At 40.7% G+C, this 24,633-nt stretch overlaps 1 protein-coding gene across 2 annotated transcripts in view; it reads left to right on the forward strand.

The window, feature by feature from the left end:
- KREMEN1 (kringle containing transmembrane protein 1) overlaps positions 1 to 24,633 on the forward strand; it is a 149,830-nt gene that overhangs the window by 83,957 nt on the left and 41,240 nt on the right. For both annotated transcript variants that reach the window (XM_056537222.1, XM_056537223.1), the window contains exon 3: positions 6,287 to 6,378. In XM_056537222.1, coding sequence (XP_056393197.1) covers positions 6,287 to 6,378 — 92 coding nt within the window. The remainder of the gene's footprint in view (positions 1 to 6,286; positions 6,379 to 24,633) is intronic.

Genomic DNA, 24,633 nt, shown 5'->3' on the forward strand with positions numbered 1-24,633 from the left:
CTGGCGGCCCCGTAAATAGTCCTCTTGACGGGGAGTTGTACTTACTTGGCCCCTCGCTCTGCCCATACTGACGCTTCCTCAGCTTTATTGACGGCCCATGTCTCCGCCCTGCCAAGTAAGGGGGCCAAAGTTGTAGAGCTCCCCGTTCAGGGGACTACTTACAGTGTGGCCCGGGGAGACTTTATAGCTTAATATCCTCACTGATCCCCAACCCAAACCCAGGGATGGTGATGATAAAGATTTTACCTTATATAATGCGTTGGCAAGCGTTATATGATAAAATCTAGTGCTTGGTTCTCTTTAACCTTTCCTGGTAAGTTTTATCCTACAATCCATGTACTAGTTAAGTAACTCTTCTCTGAACTTTCCCCAATGTATCTATAGCCTTCTGGAGATACAGACTCCAGTACTACGCACAATACTCCAAGTGAGGTCTCACCAATGCTCTGTACAGTGGCACAGTGGAACTACTAATACCCCTCCCTATACACCCAAGCATTCTGTTAGCATTTGTACTGTTCTATTACATTGTTTGCCTACCTTTTAAGTCTTCTGAAATAATTACTCCTAAATGCCTTTACTTAGATACTGAGGTTATCAGATGTTCTATATTCTGCCCTTGGGTTTTTTGCACCCCAGGTGCATTATCCTGCACTTATCCACATTTAATATCAGTTGCCAGAGTTCTGACCATTCCTCTAGTTTTCCCAAATTCTTCATCATTTGGGGTTTACCTCCAGGAACATTAACCCTGTTACAAATGTTTGTGTCAATAGTAAAGAGACATACCTTACCATCGAGACCTTCTGTAATATAAGATCCTTAAGATCCCAAAGTACCCCACTAGGTGGGATATATATATATATATATATATATATATATATATATATATATATATGTATATATATATATATATATATATATATATACAGATGAATGGCCATAAATCATCTAGACATATTAATCAAACATATATGCATGTTAAAATATCATAGTTACAAAACCATCAACCACCGATGCATAACCATCCACTACAGATGTATGACTATCCACCATAGATAAACAAGACCACTAACCACAGATGCATGACCGTCAACTATAGATACAAAACCATCAACCACAGATGCATAACTCTGGTGGCCATGGGGGAGTTAGACAGCTGGTGTTACGTGACTCGTGGTCATTAGATGTATCACTTTGTGATGCCAGGGCACCGTTAACCTACACGGTCCAAGGATACAAACGTTTCTCCTGGACCAGACGTGGAACAATAAATACACCGATGCCGGGTTATGGATAACTGTCTCTTTACTGAGAATAGAGGTAGCAGGTTTTTACCATACAGAAGTTTGTGCAGTGAGATGGGCAAAGTGGAACTTGGGGAGCCTATTGCCTTGCTGGGAGTTGTAGTGGCTGTTGAATTCAGCCTTAAGATATGTAGCCTGAGCGCCAGGGTCTTTTTCTGGGATTTGGCATGGCAGTTTGCTAGCTGGAACACACTCTCCTTCTGAACTACTGACCAGAACTAAATGAGCTGCAGCTCCACACAAGACTCCTACTCATAACTGAACCTTTCCCCCACCCCTTACACTAAATTAAGGGCTGGGTATGGGGGTCTCCCATTGGGTGTCACGGTCACCTCTGCCACAATCCCTTAAAAGTACAGAGCATAAAATAACACCTAACATGAGACAGCAATAAATCACATGAGTCTAATCGTTAGACAATGGAGCAGTGGGCCCAACATGTAGACAGTAGTAATGCCCGAGGCAATTTTTAGCCCAGGACAGCCTTTGGTGCTGGGACACCACATGACCATCCATCATAGATATGCATGACCAGAACCCATAGATACAAAACAATCAACCACAGATTCATAACTATCAACACCTAACCATGCATAACCATCAATTTCCATCTGCCTTTGGCACCAGGTTAGCTTAGGAACAAACATTTTACCAATATGCAATATTGGCAGCCTTTTCACCTATGTATAGGAAGCTCAATTAAAATATGTTACAAAAAGGCTTAAGCTAGAGTATACAGAGCACAATTTTTATACCGGCTATTACCTGCTGTTTCTGTTATATTTCTGTTTAAATAATGTTCTTTTAAACAAGTGCCAGCAATATGTGTCTTGCGTTAAGCTTTACATTATGGAAAATATCAATTTTCTGACCAAATGTTATTACTGCTAAATACTGAATACACAGTAACTTGGCATTGTTCCAGGACAAGCCTTTCTTGTTACATATACACAAAAAGTGTTTTTTTTTAATGAAATGAGATGCTAACTGTATTAAAATGTGTGCATATTGAGGGGGTCAAGGTGGTTTCCTACAGTGTGTATTGACAGGAGACGCTGGCCCCGTTTTCAAGATCCCAGATTTCCCAGTAGTGTAATGCCATGATGATACATTTAGCCACTATCCTGGACTTTGTTAGGCTATGTTACCCAAAAAGCACAATCTTTACATGCTGTTTGGGCTAATACTACAGCAGATCTCTGGTCATACAGTGCTGACGTTCAACAGGGCCGCATGTTCAGATGACAAAACAAAACCACTTAAAGGGGTATTCCAGGAATTGTTTCTTTAACATTTGAGCCCATGATGCCAAGTACACAACACACGTAAACAGCGGTGCTGCACCGCCGCTGCTCGCTGTTCTAAAGCGACATAATAGCACCACGGGCACTTTAGACCAGTGATTCCCAACCGGGGTGCCTTTAGGGTCTGCAAGGGGTGTAGCGAAAATCCGGTGGGAAAATGGTGGCAAATTTGTTATTTTTACCCCCCCCCCCCCCCCTTTTATTTATTCAAATCTCCCGCCGGGCAGTAAGCATCATGCCACTGACTGACGAGTCATGACGCTTACCGCTGGACAAAACTGATGTCGAGCAGGTACCACCCATGACGTTGGATGCAATCCGCCAAAAAAGAGCTTCCGTTCACCAAATTTAGGTAAGATGGTCGGGGGTCTCCGTTAGGGGTGTGTGTGGTCTCCGAGATCAGTCTTTAGCTGTAACGGGCATGCTGGAAGTTATAGTTTTGCAACAGCTGGAGGCACTTTGGTAGGTAGGCCTTAGTCCAGTGTTTCCCAACCGGAGTGCCTCCAGCTGTTGCAAAACTATAACTCCCAGCATGCCCAGACAGCCAAAGGTTGTCCGGGCTTGCTGGGAGTTGTAGTTTTGCAACAGCTGGAGACACACTGTTTGGAAAACACTGGACTAAGGGCCTACCTACCAAATGTGTTACCTGTCTGCCTACCCAGCTACCACCCAAACATACCTGCCTACCTACCAACCAAACATATTAGCTACCTAGCAAACGCTTTTTCTGCCTATCTAGCAAATGTATTGCCTGCCTGCCTACATAGCAAATGTATTACCTAGCAAACATATAACCTGTGTACCTACCTAGCACCCAAACCTTTTACCTGCCTACCTACCAACTTACTACCTACCTACCTACTGAACTTACTACCTGCCTAAATAACTAGCAAACTTACTACTTGCCTACCTACATGTTCTACCTGCCTACCTAGCAAATGTACTACCAAATGTACCGCCTGCCTACCTACCAAACGTACTAACTGGGGGGGGGGGGGGTGGAACCCAGGCACATTCTTTGCACAGGAGCCCTCTGCTGTCTGTGTCTGCCCCTGCTGTGTAAGCTTCTATTACCTCTGTGGTCACGTTGCTCAATTTTCATGAACGGAACACACACCCAGAGGTTTGATCTGACAAAGTTCTTTTTAGTTTAGTGGCTAGTGAGGATGGGTTGCTACATGGAGGGGACAGGTGTACCACAGTGTTCCGGGGCTGGATGTGCCCAGCTCAGCATCTGCCTGATCATTGAGCCAGGAGGTTTAGAGCCGAAGTACTTTGTGCCTCGGGGAGTGGTGGTCCTGAGGTGCCTTCACAGGGTGTATGTGTCTCACTGAGTGATGGCACAGGCACTACTTACTCTCATCTTTGTGGCACTAATCTTTTGAATTCCAGCCTTCTCGCTAGGATCAGGTAATTTTTATAGATCTGGTCGGATGATCAGGCAGTAATTGCACTGCATCATCCTCTTATTTAACTCCTTAAGGACGTAGGGCGTACCTGTACGCCCTACGCCCGGTCCCGGTGTTTAAAACAGGGTCACGCCGCGACCCCGCATCACACCGGGTCGGTCCCAGCTATGATTAGCTAATCATAGCCGGGACCCTGGGCTAACAGCGCGCGGCATCGATCGTTGTGCGGCGCGCTGTTAACCCTTCAGACGCGGCGATCAAAGTTGACCGCCGCATCTGAAAGCGAAAGTAAACGCTTCCCGGCAGCTCAGTCAGGATGATCGGGACGTCGCGATAAAATCGCGATGTTCCGATCAGCTGGGACGCAGGCGGAGGTCTCCTTATCGGTCTCCGTGGCGTCCGATCGTCGATTGATTGCTCCAAGCCTGAGCTACAGGCTTGAGCAATCGAGCCCCTATCTGACTGATCTGTGCAAAGCTATGGCTTTGCAGGGATCAGCATAGGAGATCAGTGTGTGCAGTGTTATAGGTCCCTAAGGGAGCTAGAACACTGCAAAAATAAAGTGAAAAAAAAAAGTTAACAAAGGTCATTTAACCCCTTCCCTAATAAAAGTTTGAATCACCCCACCCCTTTTTCCATAAAAAAAAGAAGTGTAAATAAAAATAAACATATGTGGTATCACTGAGTGCGAAAATGTCCGAAATATAAAAATATAATGTTAATTAAATTGCATGGTCAATGGCGTATGCGCAAAAAAATTCCAAAGTCCAAAATAGTGTATTTTTGGTCACTTTTTATATAATAAAAAAATGAATAAAAAGCGATCAAAAAGTCTGATCAATACAAAAATGGTACCGATAAAAACTTCAAAACACGGCGCAAAAAATGTGTCCTCATACCGGCCCGTACGCAGAAAAATGTAAAAGTTATAGGGGTTAGAAGATGAGAATTTTTAACATATACATTTTCCTGCATGTAGTTATGATTTTTTTCCGAAGTACGACAATATCCAACCTATATAAGTAGGGTATAATTTTAATCGTATGGATCTACAGAATAAAGAGAAGGTGTTATTGTTACCGAAAATGCACTGCGTAGAAACAGAAGCCCCCAAAAGTTACAAAATGACATTTTTTCTTCAATTTTGTTGCACAATGAATTTATTTTCCGTTTCGCCGTGGATTTTTGGGTTAAATGACTAATGTCACTGCAAAGTAGAATTGGTGGCACAATAAATAAGCCATTATATGGAATTGTATGTGCAAAATTGAAAGCGTTATGATTTTTAGAAGGTGATGAGGAAAAAATGAAAATGCAAAAACGGAAAAACCCTGCGTCCTTAAGGGGTTCTTTTTTATGTAACTGTGCCATATTTGATTGTATGTGGATTGGTCAGGGAGGATTTGTCAGGGTGTGTTAGCCTTCTGGGTGTCCCTGAGCTGCTCTAGCGGAGGTGTGTATGTGTGTGTGTGTGGCCATTAGGTCCCTCCCCTTCCTGTAAACCCCAGGTGTCCTCTGCTTCAGGGATGCCATCTGTCTATGGCTCCTTTGGCTGATATTCATGCTAACTCCTAGGTGAACTTGTAGTCCCCTAGTAGCTTCGACGAAAAGGGACATTGAACCTGGAACCTTGCAGGTGCCTTCTGGCCTGGAGGAGAAGGGTAAGTTTGTTGGAGGGCCTTTCTTCTTTCGGAGAAGAGCTTGTGATGGACCACATCCTCATGCAAGTTTTTTTTCACATGGTCTCTTGGGGGTGTGGCTATGCTGAAGTAGGTGGGTGGATAGCATTACTTCAGTAAATCCTTTCCACCCTGCTATCCACCCACCTACTGTAGCTTATGACATATTGTCTCTGGCCACATGGAATCCCAGGAAAGGTTAGACCACAGTAAAATAAAAAGATTTGCACTACAGCACTTATTGGTGTGGGTCCTTGAAAAACGAATATACATGGAGGTATTAGATGCATATTACATAGTATTATAACTTTGCATCATGGGTTTAAGGCTAAAGAAAAAAAATCCTGGAATACCCTTCAAAATCTAAATGCAATACAAACTGACACATTTTGTATGTGTGTACAATGGATAAATACATATAAAGCCATTACCTTAGGAAATCTCCAGATTCATAAATGTGTCCTACGTAAATGTCAGTTTTATAGTAACTAGCTAATATATTAGTTCAGTTCAGCTTCGTATGTTATATGCTTACTGTCTTGCCTTAACCATGCTGATTCTGTTAACTCTGTTTTTACTTTTGCCAGGAACCCAGATGGTGACGTCAGTCCCTGGTGTTACATAGCAGAGCATGAGGATGGCGTGTACTGGAAGTATTGTGACATTCCAACCTGCAGAAGTAAGACTGGAGGGATCTTCCTCTCAATCCTATGTTTTGTATGAGATTTGGGAATTCTGTTTGGTCATTTATTTTATGAGCAGTACAAGTGTTATCCTAAACACCTATCACACATAAAACATTACTAATACATTCAGTGCAATTACATCATTGCAGTTTTTCTGTGTGTGAAAAAGTCAGGAGCAAGTTTGTAGTAGAAGAAGGCTCATTGTCACATGACACTATACCAGAATGTAATGTGAGTACGACGTGATGTGGGTTCATCTTATTTCTATTCACACCTGTACTCAACTTTCTCTTAGGGTACGTTCACACGCGCTGATTTATTATTATTTATTTTTTTAACAGCACTAAACAAAACAAACAAAAACAAAACTAAACAAAAATTTAGGGAGTTTAAATCTCTCTTCTTTTCCATTCCTACTCTCAACATTCACCCATTATCCACTGCTTCCCTCTACCCTCCATCTCTGATCTTTATTATTAATTTCCCCCTCAGTTTCCTAATTTTTGAATTTGTGTTCCAAAAAATTCCCAAATCTTTCTCCATTTCCTTCCGTTTCTTGAGTTAGGCAAACTATCCAATCTCAGATTCTCCATAGTGCAAATCTGTTTTAAATTTCATATTATTTCCAATGTTTTGGGGAGTTCCTTGGAGAGTTTGCGCAGATTTTTTAGCGGGTTTTCCACTGCGTATTTGCAAGTGGGCGGGCTCTTCTCGGCTGTCCGCAGCCGATTTTCCGCGGAAAGTCCGCCACAAGCCCCATTGAAGTCAGTAGGGACTGTGGTGGATTTTCCACAGCGTAAATTCCACCACGGAAAATCTGCAGCGAACAGTTGAGAAGAGCCCGTCGACTTTCAAATACGCAGCGGAAAACCCACAAAAAAATCTGCGCGTGTGAACGTACCCTTAGGTTGCAAACTGGATATCACAGGGATACAAAAATCACTGCCAGCACTTACTGAATATGGGTGATACGTGCCTGCACCACACACTACTTTAAATACTACAAAAGACAAATAGTAGAGCATACATGGACTACCATTATTAATATAAAAATATTACTGACAAAAAGTACTTAAAAGGGCACTGCAATCCAAAATACATTATTTTTAAATCAACTGGTGCCACAAAGTTAAACAGATTAGTAAATTAAGAAAAAATAGGAAAAAGGCCAGCAAGTGGAAGCAGAAAAAACTTGACTTTATTTAGCTACTGTAGCTACTGCTTGGGACCCTTTCTACATGTGCTATTTTTGATATTTTTTTACATGTCCATGTTTGTCTGCCACCTGAAGGTTTTTTAATGGAGGATTCCTAAATAAAGTCAAGTTTTTTATGCTTCCACTTGCTGGCCTTTTTCCTATTTTTTCTTGATGTCTGGAGGTAGCCGCGCAAGTCCCAGGTGAGCTGAGATTTTATCTATTTTTAGATTAGTAAATTAATTCTATTTAAAATTCTTAATTCTTCCAGTATTTATCAGCTGCTGCATGCTCCAGAGGAAGTTGTATTTCTTTCTGGAGTTAGTCTGACCACAGTTCTCTCTGCTGACACCTCTGTCTGTATCAGGAACTCTGGCCAGTTCCTGACATGGACAGAGGTGTCAGCAGAGAGCATTGTGGTCAGACAGAAAAGAATTCCAGAAAGAAATACAGGTTCCTGTGGAGCATACATCAGCTGATAAGTACTGAAGGGATTAACATTTTTATATAGAAGTAATTTACAAATCTGTTTAACTTTCTGGCACCAGTTGCTTTTAAAAGCAATTATTTTCCACTGGAGTACCCCTTTAAAGGGGTACTCCGGCGCTAAGACATCTTATCCCCTATCCAAAAAATAGGGGATAAGATGCCTGATCACGGGTGTCCCGCCGCTGGGGACTCCCGTGATCTTGCATGCAGCACCCCGTTACAATCAGTCCCCAGAGCATGTTCGCTCTGGGTCTGATTACTGGCGATCACGGGGCCGGAGCATTGTGACGTCACTGTCCCACCTTGTGGGACATCACGCTCCGCCCCCTCAATGCAAGCCTATGGGAGGGGGCGTGTCACGCCCCCTTCCATAGGTTTGCATTGAGGGGGCGGAGCGTGACGTCACATGGGGGGAATACCCCTTTAAAGAGGCAAAATAACAATATAATTGTTATTTTGGTGCAGTCTGTTATTAGGTACATAAAAGGCTGCTACACTCATCTATTATGTATGTGTGTCAAATGATGAAAGCTCTGCACTGTCTGATAACTAGAATATGACTTCTAAGTATTGCAGGAAGGTAAAAAGGCCACTTAGACCACTCTAATATCAACATTCCCAGTGCTATACATATATAATTACTTTGGAATGTGGATAAAGCAGAAAGAATCAGGAAAGAAATTCAGGCTACCATGGGAAAACTTACAACTCAATGCAGAAGTGGTCCTCAGTCCTAAAACCAGGGACCTTACTGCTGTATGACAAAAGCATTGACCTCTTGTGTCCTTACTTTATGTAACAGTATACACTGTACCTGGTATTGAAAATTGTTCTTTCAGAGCTGTTAATTTCTTTTTTAAAGATTGGCGTAGTCATGGCTATACTTCAAGTTCTGCCTAAAATCCTAAATACTTATCAATTTCTCAAGGAAAGTTCTATGGAATTAAGAAAGGAAGGGTTAGCAGTAAGAGCAATAGATATTAGTAATGGAATTTGTTGAGCATATTTTATTGACTTTTCTAGAATAATGTAAGAAAATATGTAAGTCGACTGCACAGAACAAAAGCAATGTTTTCCTACCACCCTTACTTCTCTGGAGACCAGCGTAATTGAAGTTAGCAACACCAACGGCACATCGACACAACAGCAAAAAATAACCTTTTAGGCTTGCGTTAGAATTGTTTTAACTTGGCTTCTGATATTGATGGATTTGAAGTCTTAACATTATGCCATTTGCCTCTCACAGCAGATTCTGTAAGAGTATTTTGAGCCAAATCTATGACCTCTGTCAACCTTATTTGCTCTGTGATGGTGATAGGGTGGGATGAGGGATAATAAAACACTCCCTGTCTCAGAGATGAATGGGAGATGTCATTTGGCATGAATTTCTACAGGAACAGAAGGATTTATGTCCCTGGTTTTACAATGGTTAACACTCATTTTCTACTGTACGCTATTATATTGATGGCTGGCTAGGTATCATTACCTCTTTATTCTAAAACAGTGTACATCTGCTAAATTGTAGCCTGCAGCATTTTATACAACTGCCTACTTTGTATTCACTATGAGCCTACAGTGCAGATTTTATATTCTACACAAGACTGATCACTTACCAAACATGCAGCAGGTGTCCGGAACAATTCCCCCCTTTAGTAAAGCTTTGATCTCATGCATGCTACATTAGTGTCAATCAAATAATAATAAAAAAATGATGCATCTTTACCATACTAATATAATTGGTAATGATGGCAGGGTAGCAGTTTTTATTCAACCTATTGGAATCTGTAGAGACCTACCGTACGGAGTATCATTTCAGGTCTAGAAGTAGGTTTCTAAACTAGACATTTAAACATATAGAACTCTGCTCTCTGGGAAGTATACCTTCCAACAAAAGGGGGAGTGGGTGCCAACTGGCAATCTTCAAAGGCAGGGGAAACCATGCCCACACACAGTATCCAATAGCTGCATAATGTTGCCCTGATATCAATAATATTATGCAGCTTTTGGACATCGAGTGCAGGTGTGGGTTTGCCCGCATGCAATGATCATGACTGGGCACCTGCCCCTCTTGTTCCGGAAGGGTGGAAGTGAAACACCGGGGAGAAGAACAGGTAATATCTTTTCTGCTCCTCGGACAAGCCATTTAAACATAAAACATTACTTACATGGCTACAGGAATTGTTTAGAAGATGTACCAGCAGTACCAACAATGAGAATTATTTATTCATAAAACACTTTTATCTATAATTTATTAAAACTCCTTTTGAATCAAAAATACAGGTAAACAATGTTGTTATTATAGACAGGAGTGTGACTGAGGCCCCACCACAAAGAAGTCCATTGGGTGATCCTCCAGCACTTGGAAGTGCCAGTTCTACCATGAATAGAATAACATTCATTGAGTTGGTGGATGGGACATCGACACTGTAGATATCTTTTTGAGTACTTAAGATAGTTAAAAAAAACTAAAGTAAACCAATCTGTCAGTAATGAAGAAACAGTCTTCTAGTTGGTGGAACAAGGATGAAAAAGAGGTGCACTCCCTACTGCAAAGACTTATTTTGATATAAAGAATCAGCATGCACTTACCTGATAGAGCTGTGCTATGTACCACTCTATTAAAGATTTCTGCTGTAATGTATTGAGCTGATGTGACACCATCCAGAAGCTTCTTCCATTCCTCTCATGGAACAGGGTAGGTGCTTGTGTTTGGATGGGAACTTCTCCAACCATGGCCACCGATGGCTGTTCCCACAACCAATGTTCAGTAGAACAACTAACAGGACAGTAATGTCATGGCAAAAAACATAATTTATGCTAAACACCAAAAAGATAACAGCAATTTTAGGAAAAAAAAACTTTTAAAACTGATGTAAAAAAATATTGATTTCAGATGTGGAATCTGGGTTGCCTTCCGGGGCTCGCCAGATGTCCGAGGAAAATTCAGACTTTTTGGTTTGGTAGGCGCTTGCCCGAGGATGACACTGAGTCAGTGGAGATTTTAAGGCTTTATTCCGTGAATAAACAACGCGTTTCGAGGGGGCACCCTTTTCGTCAGGTTCATAGAATTTTCCTCGGACATCTGGCGAGTCCCACAAGGCAACCCAGATTCCCCATCAGAAATCCTGTTCCAGCCTGCTTGCCAAACGGGACCGACGGCCGGCTGCCTCCCGACACATATACTTAAAGTGTGCAACATTGTTGTGCCTGCTAGCACAACTCAAAAAGGTGAGCACCATTTCATCCTTTTTTTTCCCGAAAAACCTTATACCAACGTGCTTCACTATTGGAGCACCATCTATGTTCCTTTTTTTTTTCTTTTTTCCCTGCTCTCCAAAAAATAATATTGAGGCCTGGTGCTCATGATGTGCTTTAAAACTTAACTTTTCCTATATGCAATTAAAATAGTAATGCATGTGCCAAAGTGTGTTATATGAACAAAGGAACAGCTGGTCCATAAATAATAATATCAATATATACACAAAGCACTCACTGGGTTCTGCAGGGCCCAGCCAATCAAGTGGTGACACACCATCAAGGTACGACCAATGTATAGTAACAACAGAAAGTCAAATATACCCTAAGGGCAGCTGACAAGCATTTCTACACAATATTAGGGGGGCGTCATCAGGGGGGTATTCAAACAATAAGCAATTCGGACCAAAGTGATATAATAATACCAATAAACAAATCAGTGGTGACCAACAGGACCTGTAAATAAAGACTGTCCCTAATAATCCAGTAAAGGAAAATGATGCAGAGTAGACCTTATGTTAAACAGTGTGCCTGTGGAAAGATACTTTCCCTAGCGGTCAATTCACAATTCAATTGCCTTAGGAAATAGGTCATCTGTTTTCCACCTAAAAACAAAACACAGAAACAAAGATACTTTCAATACTTGGGCCTGTGGGGAAAAAAATGTTGTAGATCTGTACAATGACGGGTCTAGTATCACTCACAGTTAGCTTTTCCGCTAACACCGCCAAGAGGAAACACCTGCTAGCATACAGGGAGCCGGAGTTGTCCGGCTCTCTCACTGTATGCAGCGAGGTTCCGGCATCTGACCTAACTTCCGGTCCGACCAACGGAATAATAAAGCGCAAGAACATTACCTCCATGTGACACTACAAGGGAGGGCACGTATCGGATAGGTGCCTCCCAAGACATGCACTGTGTGTGCCCCTCTGTCGGACACGGAGCAGTGTTAGTTCTATTAGAAAAAGGAATGGTATGTGGCAGTAGTAACTGGAAGCAACTTCTCTGATGCGCAAATTTCCTATCATGGTAGTGATAGTATGATTCAGTACCATTATTATTTAAGATGATGTAATAATAGTAATAATCCAGGAAGGGGAACACTATCTTGAGTCATTCATGATAGTGGTGAAGATAACCAGATCTTCAGATAGGATAATTTCAGCAGACCAAATAGAATTGATAATAGTGGCCTATATAGAGCAGAGGGTTGGATGGGTGAGGAGGACGTAGAGGTTTTATCAATAGGGGGCCAAGGATTATTTATGCAGTGATTTGGAAAATTTACAAAGCACCATTTTTTGCAAACAGATTGCCACCAATAGCCTCCTGAGGTGGGAGAGCTGCCATCCAGGTCCCCTCAAAAGGGGGATCCCGAAAGGGTAGTTCCTCCGCCTCCGGAGGAATTACTCACGCCCAGAGGATTTTAGACGGGAAACACGAACTATGACACAAAGGTTCCAGGAAAGGGGTTATCCCCACTATATTCTTAACTAAGCATTCAGAGAGGCTCTCAGCAGACCAAGGAATGATCTATTGATCCCTAGAAATCACACAGTGGAACCTGCCAGAATTATAAGAACATATGACAAACTATCTGTCCCTATTAGAGATATTATTTCCCAACATTGGGATATTTTCAAAATAGATCCGGACCTCCACGACATCATTAGTCCTACCCCCCAAATTACATATGGCAGGGGATGCAATCTTGTGGACATGTTGATTCATTCCCATCTCAGAGCCAATGACTTGACAACAAACACATGGTGGTCTACTGCACATGTCCTTTTTTATATGTGGGTAAGACCATTAGGGAATTCAAAAAAATAATCCTGGAACACATTGGGGACATTAGGAATAGTAGAGAGACTCCCCTTGCCCAACATATTAATTCCATACATAATGGGGATCTCACCTGTGTAAACTTTGTGGGTATAGATAAGATCATAATTTCGGAAAGAGGGGGTGATATTAATAAACTACTACTCCAAAGGGAGTGTCGCTGTATTTTCGAGTTGGATACAGTATCCCCGAGGGGCTTTAATGAACAGCTACACTTTGGGTGTTTTCTGTGAATTGACGACATATTGAGGTTTTGACACCAAGGTGACCATTCAGGTAGTTAGGGAAGTAGTAGTAAGCTTGAGGGAATTATTGGTCACCAACTTACACTTATATTAGTCCTATAATAGAGGTATCCAGTGCGGGACTGCCGTTATTAGGGCTGACACCCCGCCTAGGACCTAGGGCTATTATATAGGGCCAATCAGGGCCAGCTTAGGTATCCCTAGCGCCATGAATTTTTTTTAAATCACTGCATAAATAGTCCTCGGCCCCCTATTGTTGTAAACTCTATGTCCTCCTCACCCGTGCTCACCCATCCAACCCTCTGCTCTATATAGGCCACTATTATCCATTCTATTTAGTCTGCTGAAATTATCCTATCTGAAGATCTGGTTATCTTTCTGGATAATTACTATTATTACAACATCTTAAATAATAATTGTATTGAATCTTACTATCACGACCATGACACCGGAACCTTGCTGCATACAGCGAGAGAGCCGGACAATTCCGGCTTCCTGCATGCTAGCAGGTGTCTCCTCTTGGCGGTGTGAGCGGAATAGCTAACTGTGAGTGATACTAGACCTGTAATTTTTTTTCCCACAGGCCCAAGTATTGCAAGTATCTTTTTGTTTCTGTGTTTTGTTTTTAGGTGGAAAACAGATGACCTATTTCCATGGGCAATTGAATGGTGGATTGACCGCTAGGGAAAGTATCTTTCCACAGGCACACTGTATCACATAAGGTCTACTCTGCATCGTTTTCCTTTACAGGATTATTAGGGACATCCTTTATTTACAGGTCCAGCTGGTCCCCATTGATATGTTTATTGGCATCATTACATCCCTTTGGTCCGTATTGCATATTTTTTGAATACCCCCTGATGATGCCACCCCAATATCGTGTGGCAGAAATGCGTTGGAGGTGGCATTTGAGATGCCCTTAGGGTATATTTGACATCCTGTTGTTATACATTGTTCGTACCCTGATGGTGTGTCACCACTGGATTGTCTGGGCCCTGCAGAATCCAGTGAGTTCCTTGTATGTATGTATATGTGTGTATATATATATATATATATATATATATATATATATATATATATTGATATTGATATTATTTATGGAACAGTTGGTCATTTGTTGATATAACACACTTGGGCACATGTATTGATATATTAAAATTGCATATAGTAAAAGTTAAGTTGTAAAGCACATCTTGAGCACTAGGCCTCAATATTATTTTTGTATTATAGCTGGATGTAATTGTCAGTATTCTGAGAGATCACGTGGTACCCCCACCAATAATCTACGTTCCTTGTCAGAAACTGATGTCACTTTTCTAGCTTGCTCTCTCCAAAAGGGGTGCCAATCCATAATATATATATGCAAAAGTGAAGATGGTCATGAAAACATGGTGCTAATTATTCCAAAATATAGGCACAGAAGCTAAGATACATTCCAAATAGTGATTGTATTTAATTTTCTACACATGTAAACAACTCAATTATGTTTTTCTGTAATAAACGGGGTACTATGGACTGTCTATCGGGACAAAAGAACATGAATGCTCATTGAAGTTTTGCTGTGTTATCTTGGCATTTATCTACATTGGAAAATGTGGAGGCATAGAAGCTATATATATCTTTTGTGTTTTGCTAGTGGCTAATGGCCCTGAATATGAAACCTTTTCATGATGCTACAAACACAGGATAGCAAAACCCTGCTTTTTTTGATGTATATGAGTGTTATGGAAGGTTATATTGAATAACCGGGAATGAGAATTCTTTGATGATTGTATATATGTTACAAATAATTACAAAGATTGTAGCAAAAAATGGTCTGTTTTGGGTACCTGATAAAATTAGCTCTAGGGGTGTGATTCCTATCTTTTTGATTCTAGCAATGGAATAGGATGCCTAGATAAACTGTGTTTGATAAAGCCACATTTTATGTTCAAAAAGTAACTTTTAACACTTTTTTTTAGTAGTTGTGTAGTCCTTTCCAGCCATGCGCTCATTGAGGTATTTAACACATGCATAAACAGTTAAGAAATGTTTTGACCTGGAATTCCCATTTTTTTATGTTGAACTCAAAACTTTTTTCACAATTGTTTTTGCTTACATCTATAATCCCCTTCTAGCTGAGGAAATAAAGGACTTTTTGGTCTCTTTTCAGCCTCTTTTTCTTTTGGTGGCTGGGGATAATTATATTTTTAATTCTTGTGGTGCCCTTGAGGGTCTGTTCACAGGCGCAGTATGATGTGTATATTTCATGCGCAGGATTTGAAGGTACACATTAAAAACTGTGTTCACTCATTTATTTACATTGAAATCTGCAGCTTAAAATCTGCAGCATCAAATCCTGTGCATCACTTATGCGCATGAAGCTGTACATGTGAATAGACCTAAATATGTCCTCTAAGGCTAGGTTCAGACTACGGAATCTCCGGGCAGAAAATTTCCGGCCGGAGATTCCGAGTGCGGCCGGCGCTTACTGAATCAGTCTGCGCTAGGACCGCGGGGACACTGCAGTCTGCCATAGACTGCAATGTGTTCCGCGTGGATTTCCGCCTGAAGAAAGAGAAACCCCATTCTTCAGGCGGAAATTTCCAAGCGGATTTTCCGTTCACAAATTCCGCTTCACAAATTCCGAAGTGTGAATTTGTGAACGGAAACCCATTCACTACACTATACATTTTAGCAAGCGGAATTTCCGCCTGCAATTTCAGAGAGAAATTGCAGGCGGAAATTCCATAGTCTGAACCTAGCCTAAGTATAAGGTCCAACAGAAGTAAGTTTCAGTGTGAGACTATGTTCACACCTCAGAAATTCCACTGCAGTAGAGTCCCATTGAATTCAACAGGATTCTGCTGTGCTGTGCACACGGCCAGATTTGTCTGACACAAATTCTGAGTTCCATGTCAGCAGAAATAATGAGCCTAGTCATTCTTTCTGCGGAATCCGTATATATAGCATACCCATCTATGAGATGGTGCATTCCCGTGTGGCCCTAGCACCGCCATATTATGCTGGATTCCCCAGTCTGTGGAATGGCTGCACAGAGATTTTCCATGCAGACATTCCGAAGTATGAACATAATAAAATATAATTAAATGGAGGACACATATAAACAAAAGCCTGAAACTTCACCTCATTTCAGATCATTGCTTTGTTTTTAAACAATTACAATTACTTTAAATACCTGGACGCATAAACACAGCCTTAATGTTTAAGTTACTTCTCTTATAGGCATTTCTCTTGGCTGGTAGCAAGCTTATCCTAGAATGCACCTTATCCCCCATTCTTAAAGGAAACTGACAGCCGGTTCACCTGCACCAAATCTAAAACCTTCAATTATAGTGAAGGGGAACTGGCTTACAACAAGGTATCACTTACCTGAATCTGCTGTCCTATTCTGGAGATACCAGTTGTATTAGCCTCCATTGTGAAAGTCTGGCTTTTAACAATGGAGGCTAATACAACAGGTATCTCCAGAACCGGACCATGGATCCAGATTAGTGACAAATAGGGATTAGTGATAAATAATTTCTATATCTCCAATGAAAATTGCCAAAATCAGGGAATATAAGGGACCTATCAATGTATAGGTAGTTAAATCTACCCATAAAGATTGGCTTACCTGGGTATGACTCAAGCCCCATTGCAGTCCTTTGTATCTGATGATATCATACTTGGGAGCTTGGGAACGCCAAGTATGTAATTTGCATGTACCAAAGACCCAGAATTGCATAGGAACGGAGGCACGGAGCAGGGACTGATAAGTATCATTGTCATCGGTGTCACCGGACAAGTCGGTTCAACAGGTTGGTGCAGGTGACACTGATGATAGATTCCATTTTAAAGCAATTTTAAAGGGATTATCCAGGAATGGTAAAACAGAGCCTATTTCAGCCAAAAACAATTCCACCCCTGTCCTCAACAGTGGTTTCTTCTCTTGTATTTCATGTCTAAATTCTAAGAAACTACTGTATGCTACAACGTGAATGACAAACCACTGAAAACCGCATGCATGAGGTGGATAAGATGCATGAAAAGTTCCCTTTAATTTTGTATTTAAACCCTTCCTATGTATCTAAATAAATGCAGTTTAGGCTTTAACATATTATGATAATTGTGTTATTATTTTCTGTAAGAATAAATAAATAAAATAAGACAGCAGACTCTACAGAGAACCTATTTCATAACCGGTCTTCCTATTTCGCAAGTTGTCTTGCAGATTTAACAATTCTCTTGTGGAGAAGTTGCTTTTGATACTTATTTTTTCTAATTTAGTACCACATAACAGAACGTTAGAACATAATGACAGTTGTGGTAATTGGGGATGACATTTTGATTTGGACTTTATGTCATGGTGTGGATATAAATAGTTTATGAGGTCTGTTTATTTTTGTGAGAATTGTGCATTTCACTAGGTTTATCATGTTCTGTCATGATTTAAAAATGATGTTGTATCATCAGGCAACACACAAATGGAATCAAATCCACATTTGTTGAATTTATCTGCTTTTTGGGTGGGATAAAATAAAAAGCATTTATTAAGAAGTGACCGCGGATACTTGTAAAATGTGAGAGGATGAAATTAATATATTTACAAATTTTCTATATACCGTATATACTCGAGTTAAGCCGAGTTTTTCACCAAAGGATAGGGGATAAGATGCCTGATCGCGGGAGTCCGCCGCTGGGGACCCCCGGGATCTTGCACGTGGCACCCTGTTTGTAATCAGTCCCCGGAGCGTGTTCACTCCGGGTCTGATTACCGACGACCACAGGGCCGGCGGCGTGTGACGTCACACCTCCGCCCCCGTGTGACATCACACTCCGCCCCTCAAGGCAAGCCTATGGGAGGGGGCGTGATAGCTGTTGAGGGGCAGAGCGTGATGTCACACGGGGGCGGAGGCGTGGGATCACACGCCACCGGCCCGGTGGTCGTTGATAATCAGACCCGGAGCAAACACGCTCCGGGCACTGATTACAAACGGGGTGCCGTGTGCAAGATCCCGGGGGTCACCAGCGGCGGGACTCCCGCGATCAAGCATCTTATCCACTATCCTTTGGATAGGGGATAAGATGTCTAAGCACCGGAGTATCCCTTTAATAAAAAAAAAAAAAGGGAAATCAACAACTGGGCATATGACTAGATGTGAACTTATTTTGGAACTTTAATCACCAGGGAAACCATTATTTTCAAGTTAAAGTAGAAAAAAAAAAAAAACGATCATTTGCAAAGGAAAAAGAATAAAAATATTTTATTTATTATTGCTCCCAAAATGCACTGTTCTGTGATATCAGGAAAAGAGCAGAAGTTTTTTAAAATATATTTGGACATGAAAATAAAATTCTTAAATCAAGATCATGTAATGCTAAATCAGTACATCAAATATATATTACACATTTCATATAGACCTGTAACTGGAAAATGTTGTAAATCGAATTCTCATAGAAACAATGAAGTCTAGGATGTAGGGTTCAGGTAATACAGTCCAATGAGCAGATGTATGTTATTTCTCAGTATAATTGGCATTTTGTTAGTGGGAATGACGCATAAAGTAATGTCTAAATTTTACAAGTCTAATGTCTAAATTTTACCTTAAAAATAAAGTAACCCTCATTAGCAGTGAACAGAAGTGAGAAAATGAGAAGGGAAGAAGAAGAAAGTATAGAATTATGATGTGTGACCAGACAGCTTGGCTCTCCATAATTACAAAGCATGAAAGGTGAATGGGATCAGGCCACACAACACATCAGTGAATGACACTGGGACAAGCCTGTAACAGAGAAGGATAGACATTGTTTCTGTCAGGCTGTATAAATATACAATTTGTAGTGTCAATGTTTAGGAAAATAAGTGATAAATTACAGTAATAGTCATCTAACCTGACCATGGTGAGCATGTACAAGCTGCTTTCCAGGCTTAAAGTGTTACAGGAATCAGTAAGTCACATGATTTTGCTAAAAAAACAAACAAACAAAAAACAACCATTTTACTAGCAAATTGGGTGCCCATTGGCCTCTGCATGCAGAGTTTTGGCTAATTTGATGCAATGTGGGATCCTACTCTTTAACACAGAAACCAAGTTGATATATAAGAAGCCAGAAAAATTGGAAATTGTAAGGGCAACTTTGTCAAGACCCATTTCAAAATGGCAGGTTTTGTGGGGTGTTCCTGCTATAAATGTGTTAGTACCAATCAAAATGGACCAAGAAAGGACAGCTGGTAGAATGGCCACAGGGCTATGGAGGCCCAAGGCTTATTGCGTCTGTGTAGCAATGGCTAGCCTGCTTGGTCTGATTCCACAGATGAGTTCCTGTAACAAAAATTGCTGACTATCATAGAAAGGTGTCAAGACACAGTGCATTGCATAAAGATGAGAAACCACAGACCAGAAAATGTGCCCATGAAAAAAGCCTGTCCACTGCTGAAAGTGCCTACAGAGGCGCAAGTACATCTGAACTGGACCATAGTGCAATAGATGAAGGTGGCTTGGTGTGATGACTCCCGTTTTCTTGTACATAATGTGAATGATGCATATGCATAGTTTTCTGGAGGAGAAATGACATCTGGATGCCCTATGGTAAGAAGACAAACCAGTAGAGGCAATGCAATGCTTTTGGCAATGTACTCTTGGGAATTCTTGGATCCTGGTTTTTGAGAGACATAATTTTGGTATGTACCACCTACTTAAACATTATTGCAGCAAGTAGAACCCTTCATTACAATGGTATTTCCTAATGTCAGTGTTCTCTTTAGCAGGATAATGGCAGATATGGTTTTCAGAACATGATTAGCCTCCAAATCTCCAAGATTTCAATATGATCAATCATGCATTGGATGTGCTGGATACAATGCTCCACGGGGTGTTAACCCCCTGTGTCACTTACCGAGTTCTTTTTAGCCAGAATCTAGATGATGGAAACGGCCTCGGATAGATGATGGCTGGCAGAAGCAGATCAGAAACTCTGGAAGGAGAGGTCAGAAGGAGCTGGCTGACACCAGATGGCGCTGGTGAGCACCAGGACTGTAAACTGGAACAGTTCAGGTGTTTTTAGCAAGATGCAGCAGAGCTGTAAGTGTGCAGGTGAAGTAGAAGTAAAAGCTCCAACAGCAAGTAGAATGGTGAGGCAGTCCGAATCAATCCAGGAGAGGCAAAACAGGAACAGAGGATAAGGCAGGAATGAAGTTAGGAACAGGCTGAGGTTAATGAACTGGATACAGAAAGTCAGATAGCAGGTGCCTAGCTCAAGGTGTAAACACTAGAAGATCAGGCACAGACTGGAAGTTCAGAGGCTCCTTACATAACAGGAACTAGAGTGTTATTGGTGAGAGGGCTGGTTCATGGGCATTCTCGGATCTTCAGAGCCACTGACCCAGTGCGACCTCTGCTGGTCCCACTAGGTTACTTAACTGAAATGATCTGCTGCTGTCTTCTTAGTGTCAGATACCACATAGGCCATATGGAGTCCATGTAGGAACAAACATACCATATGTGAAATCCATACAGTTGCACAGTTCCAGTTGGTAAAAGAAGCTAGTGTCATCCTAAAAGTAACTTTATAGTAGCTCTTTACTTTGCATGCGCTGGGATTATATCTAATGAGTTAGTCTTAATTAAGAATAAGACCCAATGAGTTTCATGACTCACATTGATTACAGGATTACTCAATGTCAGGTGACCATATACTGTTCTGGCACAGGGCTCTTCTGCTGTTATGTCCACTATGAGCCCATGCCGCAATGTGTCAGAGTAGAGATGAGCAAACATTTTAAAAGTTTGGTTCTGCCAGTTCAGTGAACTTTGGCAAAAAGTTCTCTCTGAACCTGTAGATATAGAAAGAAGCAGCACAGACAACACAAAGATATAGAAAGAATCAATTTCTTTTTTTTAAATGGTCCAAAAAGGATACCTTTTTGGAAGTAGCAACAGGTTTTGTGCCTGGAAAATAAAAGAGTGGTGGCTCTTTAGAAGCTGTGAAAAATTATTCCCATTTTGGGAGCAGCAACAGGACTGGCATCCTAGAAAGTGCACAAAAGGGACACAAAACTCTCTATGGTGCTTTTTCACAATTAGTGTAAAATAAAAAAAATGGCACACTTAAAACAAATGACAGAACAGATGCTGAATCCTCTCTGAAGCTTTACTATAATTATTATGTACGTGTGGTCCTACTCCTATATGTGTTGTTCACTGCTTAGTGTCCCTCACAGAGATCTTCTCCTAACACCTGCTGAGGTTATGTGCATAGGCCTTTATGCTTTGCCATCACCCTTATACTGCCTCCTGCTTTGCTGGGAGAGCTTATGTTATTTTACCAGGTTTTGCAAACTCAAACAGCTTGAAGTACAAGCCAAACCAAATTTTTCAAAGTTATGACCGCACTCAAGTTCTACTAGTTCGGTTCGCTTATCTCTAGCTGTTTGGCAGCTTAAGAAAAAAATGACATAATATTAGACAGGGTGTTTTTAATATTTTTTGTATATTACTGATTTTCACAGTGGGAGAAGGACCATTAGCTCTGCCCTGTTGCTGTTGTTGTTATTACTATTAATATTATTATCATATATAAACAAAGGGTTCTCATTTTTCCAGGTACCAGGCTTATATTAAACCTGTCCCTTAGTGTAGACTTCAATTAAGTCATTTTCTTGGCTTTAAAATGATGTATATAATATATCAGGGTAATACCGTATTCTCTTCATCATATTCGATATTGTGATCCCACTACTTGGCCAACTGTCACTATACCCTTGGTGAGAGCATAGCAAGCTGCTAATTAGAGGGGATATCTTGGAGGTTACATGGGGATATTTTTCATATTCTCCAGGATAATCCAAAAGTCTTGACACGTAGCAGCTGCTTTAATTATTTCCCTGAAACTATATCTCCAGGGACAGAATGGGTATGAGAGTCTGTGAAGAATTCCCTCCCATCCTTAATGTGAAACTCATGTTGCCGCCTGTTTAATACTTACTGGCCTGGAAGTGACTAGAATAAAGTCAGTCCTTTCTCTGACCCCATAAATGAGATCCTACCCAACAAGATGAACAACCAGGAGAGCATCAAAATCTCCAGAATATTTTTAAATATTTAGAGGATGTCACACTTTGCTTCAATAACCTCCGTAAATGAGGTTTAAATTGATGCAAGAGTCCTAACAGAAATAGATCAATATTTTATATTGTCTTTATTTTAGTTAAAAGCTGTTTCTAAACCTTATAGTCTCTTCCTGAGTTGCCTGTGTAACCTTAGAAAAGTGTTACAAATCCATGTCCAGAAGAGACTAAAACATGATTGATACATTCAGTGAGATATATTAGACAAAATGGGCCAGTATTCTGTCAGGGACTGCAATAATACAGTGGAGTACATCCCATGTGCCAAATGTATTCTGTTTTGGACACCTTTAGTCATTCCACAGGTTTCTAAGTGTCTGCAAAATAGGTCAAATTTATCAATTGAGTGCAACCTTTTTTTGGGCACAAATGCTCTATATAAGTAGGAGTCATTTCACCAGCGTTAGTTATTGCTAGTCTAACATATGTTGTGACAATTTTTTTACTGCATGTTTTTCACTTCATACATCTGACACAATATATACGTCATAGCATTGACTTTCACACAGGCTAAAATTATCACTTTTTCTATGCTATGGGCTGTATAAAGTAGAGACAAGTTTTGTCATGATCATTCAAAAATGTATCTAAATCCTGGCCAAGCAGTGAGCCATACTCAAATTAAATTTTACTTGAATAAATGTTATCGTGCCATAGGTGCCAATGTGATACATTTAACACAGTTTGCACTATTGTGGGTACAGACAGGTTGGTACAGACAGGTAGTGCAGGTGACACCAATGACAACCATACTTAAATGATCCAATTCCGTGCTGTGGTTCTCCCATTATCTTCCCCTGTATCTTCCCTTCCGGGGCCCAGTTGGTGCATGGGCGGAGCTTCGGGACCCAGCAGAGAAGCAGCAGTGTTGAAGTCAGGAAGCTTCGTCCATGCACTAAGTCTGCCCAGGTACAGAAGATATGAAGGAAGACAGCAGGTTAATGGGAGCATGGAACAGGATCAGGTAAGTATGGTTGTCATTAGTGTCACTTGCACTACCTGTGCGTACCGACAGGTTAAAGCAGGTGACACTGATGACAGATTTCCTTTTAATTGTGTCATGAACTATTAATAAATCTCCAACATTGTATGCTACCAAGAACACGTAAATCAACCTATTCTGCAATAGAATGCCAAACTATAAAGCAAATGTGTATGCATCACAAACATTAAATAACCTCCTAGGCTTCCAGTAACAATTAAATTATAGTTGTCCCAATGTAACAAGAGCAAACACATAAACCTACAAGAGAGTTTACACAGTACTAAAGTTTTTACTTAATGGACAAAAACAATAAAATCCTGAAAATACATAAAAAGGATGAATACAGCAACTGGTGGTAGGTGCTCACGAGGTAATCCTGGGCAGTATAAACCTTACACACACATACAGCAAATGGTGTATCAAGGCTACATAAACAAACGGCATACAAGTATGCAAGTATTAAGAATAGGGGAAGTGTGATAGTACTATACTACAACATACAGGCTAAAACAACCAAAAAGTGTAAACATAAAGTGCAGTGCATACCGCCAACATTACCATCTGCCAGTGAATCACGGGAGCACTAGCCCTAACATGTTTAGGTGAAAAAATGGCCTTCTTTTGGAGTCTACTAAGAACAAATATTCTATGCAGCATTACAACAAAATACAACGGGCAGCCTTAATGCAAAACAAAATGGTATTCCATGCAAAAGGTAATACCTACAGAGTATACTTTTCTTTCAGTGATAATCCAAAAATGCAAATGGAATGAAAGATTGTTGATTTTTAATCTGATAAATATTTCCCCTAAAGGCTATGGACAGCATTTGCATTTTATTTTTTATTGTTTGCTACCTGAATGCAAAAGTAAGCACTTTTCTATATTTTCAGAATTAAAAATTAAAGGGGTATTCCAGGCAAAACCTTTTTTTTATATACATCAACTGGCTCCAGAAAGTTGAAAAGATTTGTAAATTACTTCTATTAAAAAATCTTAATCCTTCCAATAGTTATTAGCTTCTGAAGTTTTCTGTCTAACTGCTCAATGATGATGTCACGTCCCGGGAGCTGTGCATGATGGGAGAATATCCCCATAGGAACTGCACAGCTCCCGGGACATGAG

Source organism: Hyla sarda, chromosome 1, assembly GCF_029499605.1.
Source record: "Hyla sarda isolate aHylSar1 chromosome 1, aHylSar1.hap1, whole genome shotgun sequence".
Classification (NCBI taxonomy): Eukaryota; Metazoa; Chordata; class Amphibia; order Anura; family Hylidae; genus Hyla; species Hyla sarda.